The following is an 18270-nucleotide window of genomic DNA, read 5'->3' as shown; positions in this document are numbered from 1 at the left end:
CATCATCATTTTCATCATCATCATTAATGACAAGAATTACATTGCCTTTTTAATTTAAACTGCCAGAAGACAAGAGCATACACAGATTCAGAGCTGGAAGAGGCCTTAGAGATTTTTGAGATAAGAAGTACTGGTGCCAGAATTTAAAACCAAGTCTCCAATTCCAATTCCTGTACCCTTTTTATTTTTCAGGCCTATTAATAATTTTGGATTATATATATCTGTTCCCTTCTTTGGGACTGATAGCAGATTCATAGAATTTTAGAAGTAGAAGGCACTTTAGAATTGGCATCTAGTCAACACCCCTGATTTTTTTCAGACGAAGAAACTGAGACCTAGGAAAATCAATTTTCTTGCTCAGGCCATATAGCTAGTTATATAGTCCATTATATTTTAATTACACATTCATATATATTTTTAGGCATAGGTAGAATTTCTACCTACTCAAAAAACTGAAGAAGTTCTTACTTTCTACGGCTACTGTGATAATGAACCCAACCAATCAAAACAAAATCAAGCAACTATTCCAATGATCTATATCCACCATACCCAATTTTTTAATACCCATTCAATTCATATCAATCATCATATATGTCTCTGAGGTCAGATTTGAATTCTTTTTTTTCCTGACTTTAGTTCCAGTATTCTATTCACTATGTGGTTCTATTTCTATTCTGTGCCACCAAGTAGTTGTATTTTGAAGAAGCATTGTTCTTGGTTAATATTGTTCTTCCCTTCTGAGGAAGGTTATTTGCTGACTGAGGCAGTTTCTGGGCCTTTTTGACCTTTTTATTATGACAACTGTTTTCAATTGGTTAAATTCTGTTCAGAAATGGTGATTATCAGAGTTGATTTTTACTTTATCTCTTTCCAGTTTTTAAGTTGTCAGAATTTGTTTAAATGAATTAAGAGCTATTGTAATTGCATAGTTTTATGGTTATCCTTTCTTCTAATTGAGTTTGAACTTTATCTGAATCAGTTGATGCTTTGATTACATAAATATTGATTTTGAAATGACTTCTACTTTGATAACTATTATTTTTCTTTTTGTTAGGATAGCCAATTTCATTTGTTGATAATATTAATCAGTGTTTAATATTTCTAGCACTTTTAGCTCCTTAGAAAAGTTCTAATTTTAATAAAAACAAACATTCAGATGAAAAAAAGTCAAGTCCATCACTGTTGATCACATAATCTTGTTAATGTCTACAATGTTCTCTTGGTTCTACTCACTTCACTTAGCATCAGTTTGTGTAAGTCTTTCCAGGCTTTTCTGAAACCAGACTGTTCATCATTTTTTACAGAACAATAATATTCCCTTACATTTATATACCATAACTTATTCAGCCATTCCCCAACTGAGGGATATCCACTCAATTTTCAGTTCCTTGCCACTACAAAAAAAAGCTGCTGCAAACATTTTTGCACAAGTGGGTCCCTTTCCCTCCTTTATGATCTCTTTAGGATACAGAACCAGTAAAAAGCACTGCTGGATCAAAAGTTATGCACAGTTTGATGGCACTTTAGGCATAGTTCTATTCAAAATTACTATAAAATGTATAAACTATTTTTGAGTCCACTTATCAAGACATCAGTCCTTAACTTTTTACTTTTATCATTAACTGTAATGTCATGCCTTTTTAGTGATATTCATATAAAAAATATTGGAAGACCAATACGTTCAGTTCTCGAGTACTGAACTCGGTCTTTTTATTGCTAAGCTTCTAACTCTATTTTGCAAACTGACATACTGGACAGACATTAAGCTTGGAGTCTAGAGGACATGTGTTGAAATCCTGTCTTATATGCTTGCCTGACTATGTGATCCTAAGCAACTCACATTATCTCAATATGCTACAATTTCCTCATTTGTCAAATAAGATGTTTGACTTCACTGGCCTTTGAGTTCCTTTGCAGTTCTACATCTATGATTCTGCAATCCACTTTCTCTATTATTAATTTCTGCCCTATGTCAACATATTAGAATGGGATTAGGTCCCTATATTTTTGCCCACCTGCATTTTGGATTTCCTTCACAGGCTAATTGTACAATATTTCAGAGTCTGATTCTTTTTGTACAGCAAAATAACAGTTTGGTCATGTGTACTTATTGTGTATCTAATTTATATTTTAATATATTTAACATCTACTGGTCATCCTGCCATCTGGGGGAGGCGGTGGGGGGAAAGAGGGGAAAAATTGGAACAAGAGGTTTGGCAATTGACAATGCTGTAAAGTTACCCATACATATAACCTGTAAATAAAAGGCTATTTAAAAAAAAAAAAAAAAAAAAAAAAAAAGAATGGGATTAGGGAAAGAAAAATGGCCTTACAGTCAGAGACCCCAGTTCAATCATCAACCAGTTGTGTGGTATGGGGCAATCGCCTAAGTTCTCAAATCCTCGTTTTTGCTATATCAGATAAGGGTATTATACCATCTCTAAGATCCTCTTCTGCTCTGAGATGCTAAGATGTCTCTTCAGGGCAGAGAAATAAAGACTCAAAAGCTTTGTGAGCACGCCCTCTTGTGGGAAATGAGGGCAGACGTAGGTCCTCATAATCATACTACCAACTACCAGAGACCAAGTAGAAAGCCAGGTCACAAAGCCAATCTATTGAGAAGGAAAATTCTGAAAGATTGTCTTGATAAAACATTTTTCTTCTTGCTAATCCTCAAATGCCAGATTTTCCTGCCCTAAAACTAATCTAAATCTCTAATCTAAATTAGTTTCTGAAATTATATTACCAATTTCATGGGATCATAGTTTGAAAGCAAGAAGGAATGGTAAAACTCTAACAAAGTTAACCTTATTTTACAGAGGAGAAAACTGAGACCCAGGAAGATTGTGTAACTTGTCCCATGTCCTCTGATTATGAATACAACACTCTGCGAACAGTGTTGCCTTTCCCAGTCTAGTATACCCCATATTAATGGCTATTACTTCTTAGCTAAATGTTTGGTGTCTGCCTTCTCCTCAATCTCAATTTGTTCCTTCTTATGTTCTTTTAATGAAGAACAACAGTTACCACTCTGTCCTTTTATATCTCTATTCAAAATATTGCTTTCTAATCTATTTCTCCCAATAACCTGAGAGATGCCTTTAGCTCTTCATGCGAAAGACACTATATTCATTCAAGAGGAAATATTAGGATTTTCAGTACTAATGAAGCAAAATGATTGTGTGGATTAGAACAATTATTTCCCTCAGCAAAAGACATCTAAAACTATCCTTGGGTATCATCTCATCATTTTGCTGGGGATGGCAGGGTGTTTCCACTTAGAGATGTTCTTTAAGCACTCACACAAAGAAGTACAATTGAAAGATAATGAGTCACATGTGGCTAATTTTAGTACCACAGGGAAAACCAAGGATGATTTTTGGCTAAAGCTAGCTCCAACTTTGGGGAGATACTACTGCTTCAGCAGGAAAAGCTATTACTTCTAAAGCTCTAAAGAGCTGTGGGTTTGGGAAAATGACAGCACATTGGCGAATCACAAGTTAAGTGGAGAGACAGTCACTTAAGCAGTATTTCACTGCTTGAGCATTCTGCTAAGCATGGTTGGCTTGGTAACTGCTCTGTACAAATTTCCTTCCATTATGAGCTAAATCATAGGAGAAAAGCAAAATCCCGCACCAAGTATAACAAGCAAGACAGCTAAAAACAAAATGTTACCTGAGTAATAAATGCAACAAGCACAAGAGAAAAGGCTCTTTGACTTATTCAAGTGACTGTCTTTAATTAATATCAATGACATTCATGGAATGTTTTAAAATTCACAAAGTGCTTTCTTTGAGTTATCTCATTTAAGTCTTGCTTATCATTAAGCTATGCTGTTCTAGGAGCAAGCAACAGTGCCCTGCAGAATATGTTCTGGGAATGAGGAAAAATGTATGCTAATAGCATTTCCATATTCTAGAAGGTCACTTATCCTGAATGTTTTATTTGGTAAATACTTGTATAAGATTCTACCTACAGCAGACACTTTTCCTCCAAATTAGAAATAAAAGGGATAGATTATTTAGAACTGAAAAAGATTCAAAATACCCTTTAGGAACTAAGTTTCCTTGTAATCAGTGATTGAAAGTAGGATTACTGAATGTAACAAAGAAAATCTTTCTCAAAATATCCTAAGCAAAAAAAAAAAAAAGAGCCTTTTAAATTTCCTCACTACTAAGATTACCTCAAAGCACAGGAAGGTGTCTAAAAAGTTCCCACCATATTGTTGTTCCATGCTGGTAATGTTTCACTATTCATACCTAATAGAATACTAGGACTAGCTTATCATGGTATTCTTCTCAATGTATCGATAGCTGGGTTTAAATAATTTACAGTTAGATAACACTCTATGGTTACATAGAACTTTGTATACATTAGTTCATTTGGTCTCCATTCCACAGGGAAAAAGGGAGTACAAATATTTTTGATGTTATTTTACAAATATGGCAGCGTAGGATAGTGAGCAGAGAGCCAATCCTAACCCTAACCTCCACTTATTCTTGAAAACTATGCTCCTTCACTATAAGCATCTCTACAAAATTATTTGTTATGTGAAATAAAAATATTATCACAAAAGTTAACTCATTGGCTTTGAACCCAGAGTAGTCAGTGGAAAAAGAATTAATATTCTACCTTTCAACATTTTCTACTTGTGATTCAAACAAGTCACTTAACCTCACTGAATCTCAATTTTCTTAAATGTAAAATGAGCAAGTTCAACAAGATGATCTCTAAAGTCTTTTCAGCTCTAAATCCTAGGATTTTACAGTACTATAAGTGCACACAGCAAAAGTTCCCAGTCAAAGCAACTCTTTTACATTCGATATTTAAATGCTAATAATGAAACTAACCCAGGAAAAGGCTCTATCTCAAACTATTAAGACCCTGACACCTAAACTCCCAGAAGAATCACATGAAAAACTACATGATCCTGGGCAACAGGGCCCGTATTTCCAGAAGGAAAAAAAAATGCATCACCTAATTATGTTAACAGGAACAGAGACTAGGCTTGTTAGGTCATGTAAAGGGAACTCCAAAATGAGGGGAAATATTTTACTAATGCAAGTCCAGCAACTTTGGAAAGATGTGGAGCCTTAAGAAGTTAAAGGACTGTTCAGTGGCATTCAACCAGGATGTGTAAAAAAAAAATGGAATTAGAACTCAGTCTTCCAGGCTCCAATATCAGCTCTCTCTCTCCACTACTGCTGTGTCTCAATTAAATTAATATGTCAGATAAAAAGTGCTTTAAATGCAAATAATTCCACAGGAGAATATCTAATTGACAAGATTTAAAGAACTAAGTTGCCCAAGTACCTTTATCAGCCCTCTTCCTTCATGCAATCTTCTCCAACACAGTTTTCTGGCTGATTTTATATGATTAAGGCTGCCCCCTTCAGCCTTTCACAGTCCCCTTCACTACTCACAGGTCAACCAGGCTGCATTTTCAGGCTGTAGGGCTGAGAGAGAAACTTGCTATTTCCATGACTTCAATAGGAATTCTAATTCCTTTCAGCACATCATTTTAACCCAGAATGTATCCATGTGGGTGGTCTGACAGCATCAAAGACAGCCTCGCCCTTCAGAAAATTGTTTTCTCTTTTCTTTCTTGTCAATGTTTATTCTACATAGGCAGCTGGTCTTAAGGCCTGGATAAGGCAATACCCTGTTCTCAGCTATCTGCTAAATAACATCGTGGAATTTTATAGAGAACTTAAAAAAAAAATCTCAGTGATAACAAACAAAAACTCCCAATTCCAGACAGATGGAGGTTCCAATTGCCTATGTAAATACAGAGGCAGATATTTCTAGATCTAGTAGATCTCAACTCAGTACATTTTCATATTTATTCATTCTGGTGCTCTTCATTGGGAGGGAACAGGATGAAGGCAAGCAAGGAGATGTAGAAAACAAGAAAAGAAGCAGGGAGAGAGGGGAAAAGATAGATGCTGCTTTCCCATTTCTTATAATGCTACCTCAGTGTTCATTTCCCTCCTTTTCACTGTTTTTCCCTTAAAGATTATAAACACAGAATACTTAACAATCAAAGTGAATAAGCCTACTAAAACTAATTCATAATGAGGTGAGGAAAAGAAAAAAAATCAGTTGAGAAGAAAACATACAACTCTGTTAAAGATGTAAAAAAAAAAAAATGTTTTTACATAATATTGCATGTTTCACATTCAAAGGGGAGACCATAATTACAATTTGACAAACACTTTTGACTAACATGTCCAAAGGGGGGAAAAAAATGTATAAAATACCAAAGTGGAGGTTTCCTAAATGCTTAAGACTCCATGAAATTGTTTGTGGAAGTATATATGATTTAGAACAAAATTTATTGATATAATAAAACTTTGCATTAAAAAAATCAAATTTACAAATCTCTCAAACAGACATATCCTTACAGCTGATTTAAATTCATGCAGTGCACAGGATTTATAAGGCAATTTACTCAGAAGACAGAAAAGTTTCGCCATTATAATAAAAATGTTACCTGAGGGAGGGCACCATAATTCCATATGTAACCCTTGTGAGGAAAGATATTTGCCACATAACGTAGCTTGCCTTTCTTTATATCTTGTTTAATGGGATTCAATGGCTCCTTGGTGGCAATCTAGAGAGATCATAAGAAAAAAAAAAAAAAAAAGGAAAAAAAAGTCAAATGAATAACAATTAATCCTCCATCCAACTGACTGAAAAGTTCTCTAAAAGTCTGATATTTTCAGACTACCAAAATTCATATACTCTATTCATGTCATAGGTTAAAAATAAAAAATTAAATAATTAAGCCTGTTCATACTACTAACTTATAAGTTATTCTTTATAGGCATGAGGGAAAATGTCTTAAGAAATATTGAGATTTGGGGAGGGAGTTGAGGTGGTGTAGTGGATAGAGCACCAATTCTGAAGTCAGGAGGACCTAAGTTCAAATTTTGATCTCAGACATTTAACACTTCCTAGCTGTATAACCCTGGGCAAGTCACTTAACCCCAATTGCCTCAGGAAAAAAAAGAAAAGAAATGTTGAGATTTTACAAGCCTATCAATTTAAAAAAAATCCAACAAGTAGAAAGGAATATTGGGATAGTCAACAGATTAAGATTAATCAATATGTAACCCTAATTTAAAAGTTAGAATTAACACTATCACTAAAGTGGTAGTCGAAATACTTTGGATAACTCAACAAAAACAGTTGCCATAAATTAAATCCTACTTTGCTCTGCTGAATACTTCATGAAGAGTACAGAGGAAGCTCTGGAGGACCCGTAGTCTGAATATCTTATAGAATCACTTCTTGTAAAGAAGATTCAACTCATTAATCAGCAGAAGAGCAGATGTTCTTAGATAGTCATCATAAATCAAGCATTACCCTGGAAAACTCTATTGCTCCCACATGAGCAAAATCTAAAGGGAGAATTAAGTCCTTGGAAACCAAAACTGGCATCACTCCCAAATAAACAGGTTTCAGGACTGTTACTGAACTAAATATAACTCATTGGCTATTTAGGCCACCCTTGAAAATAGTATTTGTCATCTCCCAAGGTGGTGGGGAAAATGGGAGGGGAGAAGGGTCAATTCAATTTTCAGATATATAGATCATTTACTAAATAGAAATAAGTTAATAGATTTGCACTAAAAAAAAAAAAAAAAAGATAAGAAGAAGTGTAACTACACCTAGATGACATCTAAATTATAAATTTTTTAAAAAAATGTATCATGAGTCCAGTCTCTGAATCTGGAGAGCCTGGTTTGACTTTCTGCCTCTGAAAATATTAGTTGTGTTACTCTGGGCATTTTTCAGTGCCTTCAATAGAACTCTAAGAATATAAATTCCAAAAGGTTATAGATCTACATTGATAGAGGAAGTGTCCACATTAGAAGCTGTCTATCCTGAACACATCATAAGTCATAGGTTCATACATGTAGTGCTAAGAGACCTCAGAAACCATCTAGTCTAACCCCCTTATTTTACAAATGAGGAAACTGAAACCCAAGGAGGTTAAGTGATTGGTCTAAGATCACATTGGTAACTCAGATCAATAGAAAGTTATTGTTGTTTTTTAACCAAATGGAAAATACATTTAACAAGAATTCTTAACAAATCTTTCCTCATTTTAAACCAACTATATTGAATTTTATGGGAAGCTGCTAAACTAAAAGATAATATTTTAAATGCTTAAAAAATGAAGCTATAATTTCCTTTGATATTAGTAGGATATATTCAATCACATACCTCCATTTTGGCATTTGTCCAACGAGGTACTTCTACAACCATATTAAACACTGCCTGTGAAAATAACAATAATAAAAAAAAAATTTAAAGTCTAAATACTCATAACATATCAAATTATGTACTTCAAAATATGCTTCAATTTGTTTTCTTATGAATATCAACTGACCTCCACTAAGAAAAATTCTTACTCAAATTCAATGAGCTTCTTATTCCAAAATCTTCAATTTCCTAAAAACTGAGAGAAAATAATGTCTAAAATAATATAACCACATTCTTCAATTTTCCATGACATGAGAACAATGGAAGTTCAAGTTAAAGGATCTGGATTCAAATCAGAGGTCTCCCATTTTACTCATGTGATCCTAAAAAATTACTTAAGTTTTCTGGGTCTCATTTCTTCATCTGTCAAATGAGGAAATTGGGATGAATGGCCTTAAAGGCCTCTTCTGGCTCTAAATCTATGTCTTATGATGAGAAACCTGAAAGATCTGAGCTGGAAGGGACCTAAGATATTATTTTTCCCAAGTCTCTCAGTGACAGATAAGCTAAATGAAGTAGCAAGAAGTAAAATTACATCTTTTTTGTTTGTTGTCTAGTGTTTTTTTTTAAAGTTCTATATGAAATTCTAAGATGTTATTTAGTAGATATCTGCAAATGGAGGCATTGCCTTACTTATTTAGTCCTTAAAGCCAATTGCCCATGTGGGATCTCCCCGCTCCCAATCTCCCTTACTACAGAGAAGAGATATCTGGAAATGAATTCTGTAATGCAGTTTACTGATTACAGTTGGAAGGCATGAGGGTTCTAATTCCATCTCCACTTAACCACTTAAATTTCTCAGCTGAAGCTTCTTCATTTTTAGATAATAATTGACCATTTCATAAGATTATCTTAAAGATCAAAAGAGAAAAGCTTGGGGAAATCACTTGAAAAGTGTAAAATGTTATACTAACATGCAAATTATTATTATTAAATGTAAAATTAGTAGAAATAGTAATTAAAGTTTGACCTTATGGGGCAGCACAATTAGGAGTAATATCAGCCAAGGCATTGCTAAACTATGCAAACTAGAAGATAAGTTGGTGTCCCACGGGTATTAAAGTCTAAATCCTTTATTATCTCTTTCACAATATAATTTCCTTGCCTGGGGCCTGGGCTAGTTTTCTTAGAGGCCTTCTGGAATCTTGTTTTCAGTAGAGAAGTGCAGGAGGCTAGGTCAGTCACCACAAGGCTGATGAAGATGGAATGAATCTCTCTCTCCTTGACTCCAAGAGCTTGAGCTCCCACCTCCAGTCCTCTTGTCTTTCTGGCTCTGACTCTGGCTGAGGCTCCCAGCTTATATGCTCTCTTATAATTACATTATCATAGGTGTGAATCTTATAGAACTATATTAAGTACTAAATATATGTACTGAACTAGAGAACTGTTAATCCCCATGCTAAACTAGATAACCATCGTCTCATCAATTCCACCTTGTAAGAATCCCTGTTTCAGAGTTCTGCCCCATAATAGATAAAAGAACCTAGAGGTAGTTACAAAACAAGCACATTGCTTCATTTGCCATTTCTGAACTTTATTCATGCTCTGCATGACTATATAAATATAGTTTCAATGGAAAGTAGCTCTAGGAATAAAACAGGTTCAACAATCTCCTCACCTCCATCCCCCACAGTAGTCCTATCAAGAGAGCTTCTAAAGATAAGGCTAAGTCATCTGTGCTCTAACAGTCAATCTCATCATTGCTAAATAATGGCTTAGATAGTTTTGTTAAGCCACATCTAAAGTTTCTCAGCAGTTGAAACAAAGAAATTTCTTTACTCACAATTAAATAGAACTACGAAGAATCACAAAAGCACAGAATGGTGTTTTTACAAAACTGCCCCAAACTGTGGCTCAGGGATTCATATGGCACAACTGCACATGCTAATAAGAAGGGGAAAGCTAAACCTGAACCTAAATTTCTCTACTTGCTCTGATTCTCAACAATTATTCCCCTGGAGCATGTCTCATCACCCATCTCAAGCAACTGCAGACATAGCCCTACCATTATGTTTCATTTTCTATGTTCTTTCGTGAGGCACCTCTGCACCTGTTTAAATATGTCTGGAGTCATCGTTATAAAGGAAAATCTAAGTAAATGGCAGATGTTCACATAATTTATTCATCTCAGAAAGCCTGGTTACTAGAGAACAAATGCTTTAGATGAATGCATAGAGGGTAACAGAGAAGACCACACTAGTGACAAGAAATGAAGTTTTATAGAATGCTAACTACCATAACCACTCACAGAGCTCAGAATGAAGCCAAAAGGATGATGGATGAGAGCTGAATTTTAAGCTTGCCAAGCTCAATCTCCCCCAAAACCTTTCTCCTTCTGGTTCTGATTGTTAAGGACTTATTCCCAGTCTCCTCTTTTCTAGTGAAAGGCCCAAGGATACAATTTTTTAGAAAGAGGCATTTTTCTGATGTTTTTCCTTAAAAAAAGTTCATTTGTAAGTTAGTTGCTCTGAACTGAATGCATTTCCCCATTGATTAACTGATTAATCAATTAATCAATAAATAAATATTTATTAAGAACCTACCATATGCTAGGCTGGGCTAGATGGAGAAACAAAAACCAAAATGATATGGCCTCTGCTGTCTATACTGTAAGATGCAATCCTTTAAATAACTGATTAGGTTTTTCAGACTAGCCCACAAAATCCTATTTATCACATAACCTAATCTACTCCTAAAATAGTATTAACAGTCAGTAGCTTAGGGCACTATCCCCAAATCTCAAAACCCCTTGATCTCTCTTAAACTGAGTTTCTTCAAGTCCTAAACCTAAAATCCTAAAAAGTCCTAAAATCCTAATTTGCAGAGGAGGAAAGAAAGGGAAGAAGGTAAAGGCTGTAAAGAAGTATCTACAGCAGTCAGAACCAGGTTCTGAACACATGTGGCAATAGCCATTTCCCTTGCACATTTAGATGAAGATAGATTAGCTGGGGCTCCATTTACTTGGACAGTATTTGTGCATTGGAAAAGGAAATCTTACTTTACTCAATTTACCTGCAAAATAGTTCTCTCTTATCTGACATATATTATTTAATGAAAAACATTGGATTTATATTTAGAATCAGGGGAGCTCTTTTCTTTCACTTCCGGATGGGGTAAAGATCCAAGATCACCCACAGTATATACTGAGCAGTACAAATGACCCCCAGAAATCAATTAATAGATCAAAAAGCATTTATTAAACATTTACTCTGTGCCTTGCACTAGGCTAAGTACAAAAAACACCCCCTGCTCTAAAGGAAATTTCATTTTTATATGTTGAACATTATTTAGATAAATACAGACATGTATATACCCACCTATACATATACACACAAATATATATATATATATGAAATATAAGAAAATATATGTATGTACATGCACACATGTATATAGATTTAGGTACACACATATCCATACATATATATAAAGTCAAACAAATATACATCAATATTTTATCACTCTGGCTATTAATAAAAATCATTACCAACATCTATATAATTCTTTAAGATTTATAAAGTTCTTTTATATACATTATCTTATTTGTTAACTAACATGTATATAAATGTGTTTGCACATACATATATTTTCTTATATTTTATCCATATCTATTGATTGATTAATGTTCAGTTTATTTTTTCCTTTGTTAGAGGCAATGTGATGTAGTAGAAGGGGCTTTCACTAGATTTGAGCTTTGGAGGAAAGACCTGACTTTGACCCATAGTTAGCTGAATGATCCCTGAGCAAGTCACTTAATTTCCCAGGGACCCTGCCTCAACTTCTCTAAGATTAGGATAATATAAGGTGAACTGTTTACCTGATTATAAGATATTACTTCTATTTTACATTAAAGAAAATTGATGTTCAACTATGCTAAGTGATTTCCCCAGTCTAGTAAGTGTGTGAAGCCACATTTGAACTCAGGTCTTCCTGACTCAAAGTACAGTACTCACTACTAACCAAGCTACTTCTCTCAGATTCTTAAAATAAAATTGATGAGGTTCTAGGTAACTAGGTAGGGTTGGCAGAGAAAGCCTGATGTACTGATAAAATTCCTCACTGAGGCAAGCAGATGGGGATCAGCTCAATCAACCTTACAGTTCCACTCACTGGGTCTTAGATAATGCCACTTTACTCTATCCAATAAAAAGCCAAATTATGTCAAACTCCTGAGTGTGATGTTCTCTTCTTTTTTATAATATATGACGGTTCTCTGGGAGCAGGTTTCTTGCAGGTGGGGGGGGGGGGGGGGGGGGTTTCGAGGCAGCCTTAGTTTCAGTTTAGTTCAAAGTAATAATCACTTCAAATGCAGCCAGCTGATAAAATCCAAATGTTTATTTTCTCTTTCCAAGTCTTATCTTTTTCCTTGGGCCTGGTTAATTTTCTTAGAGGCCTATCTCACTCCTTGGTTCCAAGAGCTCTTGGAGCTTGTCTGCCAGCTTCTGCCTCCAGCTCTCTCTGAATCTTCTCAACTGACGCCTCCTCTCACTCCTGGTTCTCAATCTCCCAGAGTGCTCTTTGGCCCTGAGTTATATGCTTATATGCTGTTCACTGAGTATACACCAATCATTATATCACTGGGAAACCATTATTTGTTGTAGGATTAAATCAATTCTAAACTAGATTTAAACATTGTCTCCTCAATTCTACTTAGTACCTTGTTTCAAGTTCTGGCTCATAACATCTCCTTGTAGGATCAGATCAATCATACTGAACCATGCTAAATTAGATAATTATTGTCTCTAGCAATTCTAATGACTTAATACTTTGTAAGGATTCCAACACCTAAGGTTAAAATTTCCCCTATAAATCTGTCTATGGGCTACCATCTTTGCTCAATCACATTTCAGATTGAGCCTACCCATTCTGCCTCATGGTGTCTTTCTCCTCCTTATCACTAACTCTTTTAAGGTAGTAAACTCCTCTATGAATTTAGCCTTTCAGTCAATGGTGTACTCTTACCTCATGGTGTATTCCCTTTCTCCTGGTTAATTATGAGTTCCACTAGGGAACTTGTCTTTTCCATTGTTAATTGTTAAAACCCCTTTCCTTGCTAATTATACACTCTCCTAAATCTATTTCATATTTACCACCCTAGTGTCTATTTTATCTCTTCATTCTGTCTGTAACTTCTTCCCCTAAATAAGTGTACCTTTTGACAAAGAATTCTTCACGTGTGAATTGCTGCCAAACCCCAACATTTGGTGCCAACTGCTCACTTCAATTTGGCTCAACATTTGGTGTCACCCCAATCTTTTCAAAATGATTAACTCTATAGTCTAAATACATGCCTTTACTCCTTGACCAGAATAAATCAACCTTTTTCTCAGATTATTCATCTACAAAATAGGATGATAACATTCACTCTTCATGACTCACAGAACTGTGAGAAACACAAAATCAAAAGATACAAGCAAAAAACCATTTTAAAGTACTATACAAATATTCAGCATAATTGTTATGATGATCTTTAACAATAAAAACTATTCACAAAAAACAAGTCTCTAGACATACCTCATGATCACTGGTCCGAGCTTTCTTTGTAGGAATGCCATTTTCCTATGTATGAGGGAGAAAAAAGACACTTATGTTTGCACATCTCTTTACAAAAGATCACCAGTTGCTTCTAGAGCACTTTCAACTGCATGTCCAGAAGCATATGAAACTCAATATATCTAAATTTGTTATCTTACCTCCCAATTCCACTTCTCTCACTGACTTCTATTTGTTTCTTTTTTGAGTCACCCAGATTTGTGACCTCCAAGTCATTCTCAATTCCACACTTTCTCTCAATTCATTCTCTTCCCCCTCGTCCCACTATATTACCAATAGTCAACTCATGTAGATGCTACCTTCACAAATCTCTTGTATCTGTTCTCCCACCCAGATCAGTCTTTATACTTTGTCTCTTGCAATATCCTCCCAATTGGTATCTCTACCTCAAGTCTCTTCCTTTTTCAATCCATTTTTCATATAACTTCCAAAGTGATATTAATAGGTCTAACTTTGCTCAAAAACTTCCAGTGGTTCCCTATTGCCTCTAGGATAGAATACAAACTCTTCCAGTTGTACTTATATATATACATATATACATTCATACATATACACATAATGAAAATGTCCAGAGAGCAGGGGCTATTTAATTTTTGTTGCTAAATTTTGTTGCTAATATTCCCAGAGTCTAGAACAGAACCTTTAATAAATATTATTGATTACTGTACTAAAGACATATTTTCTGAGTATTGTTCTATATTGCCTGGCCAGAAGATTAAACAAAACTTCAGTAAGAACCAAAAACAGAACCAAAATTGCAAGCAACAATTAATCAGAGTGCTTATTGCATGCTTAGAATTGCCAATATATTCGCAGAATAATGATATCTTCTATCAGTATGATACCAAGAGCCTTATGGATCAAATGATCTACAAAGTTAAATCCAGGAAGATTAAATCCAAAGAGAACATAAAAAAGGTTTTTTGGGTTTTTTTTTTTTTTTTAATGAAGTGTGAGCCACTTAAAATGTCTAAAAGTGGATTTATTTGGTATGTTCTTTTAAGTTTAAAGATAATTTTTTTTAAAGCTCTATCCCAAGCCTTTCTTCAAGAAGCAAATCCACTGCTTGAACTAAAGGCAAGAATAGCTACAGCTTCCAGTGATTACATATAAAACACTCATTTCATTATCTAAATGAAACTCCAGGGAGTGTGACTAACAAGACGTGAAAGTACTTGGTTGCACCCCATGCCTTGTAATTCTCCCAAGGTGTGATTACTACTCTTCTCTTGAGTATCATAGCTGGTTTTAAATTAAAACAGCATTTGGGATGGGGGAAAGAGACTGTGCCCCTTACACCAACTTACACACATTGTGTACCTTTTGCACAGAAAAATTACTCATCATAAAGAAAATGAACATAATGTAGGAATAAAAGTAGAAAAGGGTTCTATTATAAAACAGTCCTACCTTCCAAGCCATATTCTAAAGTACAAATAACAGCAGTTCTAATTACTATTGGCTAAGTGAGTAAAACCTATTTGTATAATCCCTGTAATTTGCAGTCACTGTGACAATTTAAGTGTGCCATGATCCCCACCCAACAGCCAATTATCAAGGACTCAGAGGACTTCCCCTAGCCTCTGCCTTGTCCCAACCAACCCCCTTTCTTTAATAAACTATAATCAACAACTCAGGCCTCAGCTCATTGTAATTCAATGAAGTCCCAATCTCAAGGTAGAATTTGGTTCTACCTTCAAACCCACTGCTGTTCCCTCTTCTATCATTCCTCCCAAAAGGAAATCACTTTGATACTTTGGACCAGATAAGTTTGTTTTTTAATTACATGATATATTCAAGTCAATTCAATAAATATCTATTAAGTGCCTAAGAGGTGCCAAGTACAGTGCTAAGTCACTTAACTTTCCCGAGCCTCACTTATAAAAGGATTTGGACCAGAAGTCTTCCAAGACTCCTTCCAGCTCTAACACAATGAACATATGTCCTAGATGTCTTTTTGCACGTTCCAAGGACAACCAATTTGACCCTGATTACTACTTCTCCTTTTGCTTTTACTCTCCCAAGTTTATAGTGCTAATTCCCAACTGTTCACCATGTTGCAGAGCTGGTAACTACACATTAGTAACAGATATTCTAGTATTCTATTGTTGTTGTTCAGTCATTTTTCTGTCCATCCTATATGACTCTATATGACCCCATTTGGGGTTTTCTTGGCAAAGAATAGTTTGCCATTTTTCCCCTCCTCAATTTACAGTTGAGAAACTCAAGCAAACAGGGTTAAGTGACTTGTCCAATTCAAATCACACAGCTAGTGAGTATCTGAGGCTAGATCTGAACTCAGGAAAATGAGTTTTCTTAACTCTAGGCATGACACTCTACCCACTGTGCCACCTGAAGAACAGCCATATAAAACTGACAGAAAGTCTATTTCAGAGTCTACCTCATCACAGCTGGCTTTATTCTTTAAATCAAGGATCCTTAATCTAAGGCCTGTAAACTTTTAAAAAATACATATTTTTTGCATTTGTATTTCAATATAATTGCATTTCCATAGTTGTAAAGTGTGATAACTGCGTATTTTAAAATCAGCCAGAGTCAGGAATTCAAGTTAAGGGAAAATCCTCGATATTTATTCTTTGCAGAGGTGAAGGGGGATAGTGATACGAAGTGAGAGCAGTCACAACACTAACCCAGCCAACAGTCTCTCTGCCTCTCTCCCTCCACCCACCAAAATAGTCTTTAAGTCATTTCCTATACAACACATCAAAACTTGCAGAGAATGGGCAGGGCCAGTCTTTCTCCAAGCATATTATTAATAGAGTATCGTCCAATTGCTATTTAGCCTCACATGCTTGGGACCTCAGTGCATCAACTCAAGCCTCAACCCATTACATCTCCCGCTTTCTTTTGTTTTAGAACACAGATAGTCATGCCATCCCTGACTTCTTAGGGAGATGAGAGCCTCCAAGGGGAGGCTCCCTGACTTCTCAGGAAAGGAGGTAAAAGCACCGAAAAGGAGGTAATCATGCCCCCCTCCCCCCACTCCCTCCCCAGCCTCGACTTCTCAGGAAGGGAGGTGAAAAGCACCAAATGGAAGTAGGGATTGCTAGCGGGTTTCTGGGCTGAAGGGTCTTATTATGCACAAACCCATCAGCATGGGAGAAATTACACAAGCACATAGCAATAACGCAGAGGCTATTAGGGATGACTCTCCCCACAGTCAGTGCAGGATCAATGTGGTGTAACAAAGATGAATTGTACATGCAAGTAGTGATATCACAAATAACATAAATCAACATGGTGTTGTAAAAGATTTCTAGAAATCCTAGAAGGCGGGTATATAAACAACAGTCACACATATGACTTCTTCAGCAGCCAAGAGATAGTCCAAAACCAATCTATTGTCCATTGTTTAATGTGTCATCCAATGATCCCCCCAAGTTTTTGAAATCCTGTAATAGTCCTTTTTATGTGTTAGAGAATCCAATGATTCCAGCATTTTGAAGTCCTGCAGAAGTCTTATCATTTCTCAGAAAATCCAATTATTCCTGAAGGCTTTCAAGTGCTACAACAGTCTTATGTCTCAGAGAATCCAATGATTCCTGAGGGTTTTCAAGTCCTACAACAATCTTATGTCTCAGAGAATCCAATGATTGCTGAGGGTTTTCAAGTCCTACAACAATCTTTACATGTCTCAGGGATTCGAATGATTCCTGAGACCTCTTTCAGGGCCTATAAGAATTTAAAGAGTGAATCATTAGAAACATCATAGCTAGATGAAAAAGCCATCCGGGGGATGATGGATGGGATGCCCCAAACAAGACCTCATATGGAGACAGATGCATGGTAATGGGATTTGGGGTATTCCTAGCTTTAAAGAGAGCAAAGGGAAGGAGGCTCACCCAATTCTTGCCAGTTTCAGTGCGGAGCTTTGCAATATGCTCCTTTAAGGTCCTCTTCATTCTTTCTACCTGTCCTGAACTCTGGGGCCGATATGCACAATGTTGTCGCCACATAAACCCAATTGCTTTGGCTAGGGTTTGATTGATTTGGGAGATGAAGGCTGATCAATTGTCTGATTTAAGAGACATGGGTAAGCCAGATCTGGGGATTAACTCAGTGATGAGTTTCTTAGCAACCATCATGGCACTTTGAGACTTTACAGGGAAGGCTTCCAGCCATCCAGAGAATGTGTCAATGAAGACAAGGAGGAACCAATGACCCTTTGTTGGTGTTCCATGTCGGTGAAATCCACTTCCCAGTGTTCTCCGGGTGTCTGTCCCCTGGGGTGCTTAGCAGGAACTGGTGGAGCTTGAGCTTTGCACAGGTTAGACAGCGACAGAAAGTGGTCTCTGTAATCCTTTTTAGCGCTAGAAGGGAGAAAAATCTAGACAACAGTTCATACAACCTTGTGCCTCCCATGTGTGTCAGGGCATGCATTTTAGTTATAAATTGGAAGCATAATGCTCTAGATAGGACAACTTT

General features: G+C 35.9%; 1 protein-coding gene across 1 annotated transcript in view; it reads right to left on the bottom strand.

Moving 5' to 3' along the window:
- Window positions 1-18270, bottom strand: part of PPA2 (inorganic pyrophosphatase 2) — a 108970-nt gene that overhangs the window by 75311 nt on the left and 15389 nt on the right. The window contains exons 3-5 of the mRNA XM_031943067.1: window positions 13786-13830; window positions 8233-8286; window positions 6494-6613 (exon numbers count right to left, since the gene is read on the bottom strand). Coding sequence (XP_031798927.1) covers window positions 6494-6613; window positions 8233-8286; window positions 13786-13830 — 219 coding nt within the window. The remainder of the gene's footprint in view (window positions 1-6493; window positions 6614-8232; window positions 8287-13785; window positions 13831-18270) is intronic.

Source organism: Sarcophilus harrisii, chromosome 6 (genome assembly GCF_902635505.1).
Source record: "Sarcophilus harrisii chromosome 6, mSarHar1.11, whole genome shotgun sequence".
In the NCBI taxonomy this organism is placed as follows: domain Eukaryota; kingdom Metazoa; phylum Chordata; class Mammalia; order Dasyuromorphia; family Dasyuridae; genus Sarcophilus; species Sarcophilus harrisii.
This window is presented reverse-complemented; position numbering and strand designations above follow the sequence as displayed.